General features: G+C 31.9%; 1 protein-coding gene across 1 annotated transcript; it reads right to left on the bottom strand.

The window, feature by feature from the left end:
- Positions 1-2,595: 2,595 nt before the first annotated feature.
- Positions 2,596-3,087, bottom strand: LOC131037243 (pathogenesis-related protein PR-1-like). The gene has a single exon (XM_057969314.2). The coding sequence runs from the start codon at positions 3,085-3,087 to the stop codon at positions 2,596-2,598; it is 492 nt and encodes a 163-aa protein (XP_057825297.2).
- Between the last annotated feature and the right edge of the window lie 2,463 nt (positions 3,088-5,550).

The following is a 5,550-nucleotide window of genomic DNA, read 5'->3' as shown; positions in this document are numbered from 1 at the left end:
TAATATTCCAATTACAAGACGATGATAACGACATTTTAATCAACAAGGAACAACTCTTAACTTTTTTTTTCAAAAGGATTTTTGTTTTTCGCTCCCCTTGCATAGTAAAAGAAAAACAATCTTGGATTCAGTGCCATGTGAAGCTTCAGAGACGACCTGGTGATTTCTTGTTTTTGTTTTTGCTTGGAACATCAACTTTCCGCGATCCCGACGGGAAATTAATGACAAACAAATTCCTTACATTTGCGCTTTCAAAATGATTGGATATGCTGCGTCTCTGACATTTCATCTACTTTATGGCGCTGTTAGCCGAATCTGCGCAGTCCATTTAGTTTTTGAACATGACGGTGATGTTATAATTTAGTTGCAATTCGAATTTGGCAATCTTTCTGTGTGAATATCATCATAAAGTAGTGACAAACGTGCATCCTCAGTGGCTGCTACGAAGATAGATGTATGAGTAAAATCTTAACAATAAATTGATATTTTGCAAATATCATATATTTATAAATACATTTTAGATTATTGTATGGAATTAAATTTTTGCTTATAAAAATTCAAATTAATGAAATGAATGAACTATAATTAAGTATAAATCTATAGAGATGAGATTTGGTATTATTAATACATAAATTTTGAGAAAAATAAATGAGGAAGAAGGTATTAAATTTTGAAAACTATTTTTGAACAATACATAGATATGTGATTTAATTTTTTATCCAAACAATTAATGCTTCTAGTTTGTTAAACGTCTTAAGTTTCTATCTAATATTTATTATTGTCATGCGTTGAATCCATGTTCACTAACGGCAAACTAGATCACTACAAATAGGTATGGTCCTATGCATAAGAGCACTCAAGATAAGATCAATTTGATGGCTTGCAGATTTTTTAAAATGTTTTTGCATCAATTATTAATGGCTAAAGATTTTAGTGATCCAAATGAAAATACTTTGAAAATGCTTTCTTCTTTTTTTAATAGATGCTTGTGAAATTTAATATATGAATCAATTGGATAAGTCAATGTCTTCAAATACCAACATATTTTAATAAATTGCTTAAAGCAAGACCAAGTATATTAGAAAAGTTAGCAATAAAAGATTGATAGTCAATAATTTAAAGTTTAAAATTTTGGATTTTGGGTCAAGCTTGAGTAGGTCTAGATCAATATCTTAAATTACAAGATGAACATTTAATAATAAACCATAATATATGAATACAAGTGTACCATGTTTGGTGAAATAAATCGATAAAAAAAAAATGATACTAATGATAAACATATCAAAATACATCTAACTAGATATTAAAAAAATTGAAATGCATTGAGACAACTATAAATGAATGTGGGATGTGACTAGAAAAGGATTGGAGGGGGATTGAGACTTAGCACAAGAGTGTATCACTTGGTATATGTTTTGGATAATATATTCCATCACAATGGGGCCAAAACTAAATGGAGTCAACAAGGGTATGAAATTTCAACATTAACATGCATTTAAGTATAGAATGAATAGATATTTTGAAGTATATGAGCAATATTCATGATGTAATGTAAATAATCAAATAATAGTTAGGAGACCCATGCAAAGTAAAAAGTCAATCTAAAATTATTTGTGACTTATTCTCCATCTATGTTAGATTTGTATGCCTCAAAATTGTAAATTGTATTTTCATCATTTCCTCTTTCAACTCCATTCCTTTATTATTTCCATTAATTGATCTTGATTTGAAAAAAAATTAACAACCCTATGTTCATTTATATCTCTTTATCATGATATTTCACCTTCCTCTTATAATTAATTTATTCATTTAAATTGTCAAATTTAAAATTCACTATAATAGTTTTCCTTAAAAGGTAGACAAAATAGCAATTTGATGAGTTCCCAAGTGAACTGACACCCTAACAAAGGAACTCAAAATATCATCATGGTCGTCATGTCGCAAGATTCGCAACTTTAAAATGGGATTTATTAAAATCCTAGTAGGTTTCAAACGTTGGTAAATTCGTAAGTCTATAAGCTTAGAGAAAGTTTATTGGATTTGCGGTATAGGAAAGTCTTAAAAGTTTAGAATTTTTTTTTCTCAGGAAGTGTTGTTAAAAAGCCATTAGAATACTTTGTAAGGAGATTAACATTTTCAATGTTACTGAAACATATTTACGTAGATTGAAAAGATAATTCATAATTCCAGTCAAGGTTAAACTTTATATAAAAAATAAAATAAAATCCATAGTTGAGCTGAATTTAATTAGGAAAATCATCATTTGCCTGAACAGGCAGACTACAAAGTCTACACGCACTTTAAATTTTCAGCATTAACTTACAAAACTAAAATAACTATGCCTCAACCGTCTTTCAAGTTGCAGACCTGGTACCATGATTCAATGGCAGAGGAAATCTAAATTTGAACTCAAATTCGCTTTACTGGTATACAGAGATAAACCCAATGAGACTTCAATATACTATGAATGCCAAAGCAACAAAGACGGATAATGACATGAGCAGTGTTATTCTATTTGTTCATCACTACACTATTACAAACAATAAAATTAGCCAGTTCTCAACTGCAAAATATATGCTGCCTACACTCGGGCAATCAATAAGGTCTAGCGCCAATATAGTTGCCCGGGGGATCATAGCTACATATAACCCATGTGTTATTGCTCTTACATTTTATAATAGAACACCCAACACTTGTGGTTGTTGCCCACACAATCTGAGTATAATGTGTGCAATCTGGGCCTGTGCAAGTGTTATTGGCATGAACATACCATTTCTTTTGATCAATCCAAGCATTTACCGCCTGACGACGTGTCCACTTTGGGCCTTCGCCCCAGAATATGTTTTCACCGTAGGGCGATCCTTCTGAATGCTGAAGTAGGCAGTCATTTCTTCTCTGTCTTGCATAATTACGAGCAAAAGCCGCAACTGTACCGTTCCATTTAAGTGGTGGAACTCCGACGGCTTTTCTTGCCTCATTCTGTGGATCAATGAAGTCTGCAATGGCTTTCGAGTTCGTCAAGCCCTCTACACGGCTTAATAACCCCACCACCAACAAGACTAGGAGTATTTGGCAAATTCGACTCATTCTTGAAACAATAGAACTTGTAATCTCACAATAACAACTGTTAACAGTTGATGAAAATTGATAATTCGTTTTTAAGAGAGATTGAGATGAAATCTTATACAACACTAACGATTGAGAGCCAGTTTGTAAGAGAGATTGAGATATGGCAATGGTGTGCAACAACTGTCTTCTTAAATACATGCGCAAAATTATAAAATAGTAGGTTTCAAGTAAATTATTGATAAAATTAGAAGGTGTTGCAGAGAAAAGAATCAGTCAAATCCTTATCTTTTTGAGCTTTCATGCCCTCATTTCTAAGGTTATTAGTCTTATGCCAGTTGGCTTTGCTCACAAGTTTTGTGATTTTAAACGTAATTTTGTTTTAAGAAGTTATATTCAACTAGAAAAACACCTTGTTTGGTGTTAATAATGCAGCCGACTCTGTAAGTGCAGGTCGCTGAAAACAACGGGCACGTTGAGCAACGTGACGGCTGTTTACGTGGGGTAACGTGCCTATTATTTTAAGGCATATTGCTTCAGACATTAGCAAAGCCACAGACGACTTTGGAGATGATTTATGAGTCTCATATTTTAATAATTACTCACGCAGCAATCATTAACCTCTAGAAGATATCATATTAAAGTATTATTTTGTTTCATTGAATCAACCATCATTAAATATATTTTAAAAAGTTATTTATAAGTCTAGGTTAAATAGAAACATTAAAATTTATGATTTATAAATTCTAATATTTCACATTTACATCTTAAAATAAAATTAGGTGTGACACGTCTCTTTTTTTTAATGTCACAATGAGTTTGATTATTATGAATAAGAGAAACACCAAAAATCGACTTGAGAAACTTGTTGAATCTTGGTCAACTCATGGACCATGACCAATAACTAGAGTAGAGTGGTGGTAAGAATGTTGATGCTAACTTTGTTGAGCAATATTTCTTCTTCCGTGCAATTCAAAGGCTTGAGAATGGGTATGTGGTTTTGACAAGGAAAAGACTAGCCTCAACTGGGGGTAGGTGCTACGAAAACTATCTCCATAGTACAAAGGGGATTGCCCCGCTATTGAGAAGCACTTGCAGATGTGTAACCTCAAGGGAAACATTGTTGGCCTATACTTATATCTATAGAAGAACATAAGAGAAAATCATAGCTGTAAAGTGAGAAATTGGGATCAATTATATTACAAGAAAACAAATAACATTTTCTCTCCAGCCAAATATTGAAAATACTTTCTATAGTAACATGGTGCTAAATTTGAGATAATTTGAAAAGGGTTTTAGGCCAATTCCCTAATAAAACCAAATGTCATGAAAAAGAATTAAGTTGAAAATACTTGAACAAATGATGTATCTAGTTCCAAGATGCTCAAACCTTGGGACTAAATAAAAAGAGTTGCTTAAGCATCTCTTGGTGACTAGAAAAGAGGCATACTAGACCCTTAATTCCAATATGGATGAGTCTAGAACAAATGGGAAGGGAAGAAATAGAAGAAAGAAGAGAAAACCAAGCAAAGGGAGCAAGGTGGTTCAATATAATAGTTGAGTAGATAGTGGTTACTCTAAAATGCCAAATACTCAAAAGAGATTGAATTAACTATCTTTGATTAAAACTAGGGACCATAAATTTGTGAGGCTTATGATTGTGAAATCATATGTGAAGATATAATTTCTAATCTTTCCACTACAGTTTGAAATTGTTAACCCAAATCTATGGATAATGGCTTGTGAAACAAAACCAGTAATCTTGTGGTAGGTTTCCTAGTCTTGAGTAAACAAATAAAACTTGTCATTAGTTTCAAGACAATAGAGAAATTTACTTGTTATTATAGAAAAAAAAATCAAGAAGAACCTTCACTCCTTCCAAGAAACAACTAAAGGTATGGATCCAAGGAATTTGAGCAAAGGGGACAATCTTAACAAAAAAGCAAGGACCACTGGAGATAATGATAATTAATAGAAAAAACACTATAGAATCTATTTCCAATCTAAAGAAGATAAGGCTTCAGAACTTCCCTATACTTCCAAATGCTTTTGATAAAAAAATAGATTGAATTTAAATATCATTCATAATGAGAAGTGTATGAAGGAGAATCCCCTTATAAATTTGTTTCCCAAGAGGAACACCTAGAAAAATGCAATGCTAAACAATTTTTTTGAACCTTCATTACTACCAAGGGCTTTAATGATGTATTTGGCACAAAGAGCCACACACTAGGAATTGATAGATAGTGATCCCAAGCTTTTAAATATTTTGGTAGGAGGATTTCAAAGACACCCAATAAGAGGAGCATTACACATGGGTGGCTATTATAATTTAAACAAACTTTTTATTTCATTAAGGAAATAAATGTTAGTTATTCAATAAGATAACTTTTTTCAATTTAAAAAAATTACTACTTCACATAGGGTAACTAAAGAAGCTTGAAAAATAGAAGGAAGGATAAGAAAATTATAAATATCCCCATG

The sequence above is a fragment of the Cryptomeria japonica genome, chromosome 5 (genome assembly GCF_030272615.1).
Source record: "Cryptomeria japonica chromosome 5, Sugi_1.0, whole genome shotgun sequence".
NCBI lineage: Eukaryota > Viridiplantae > Streptophyta > Pinopsida > Cupressales > Cupressaceae > Cryptomeria > Cryptomeria japonica.
The sequence above is the reverse complement of the archived record's forward strand: the minus strand, read 5'-3'. Positions and strand labels throughout refer to the sequence as shown.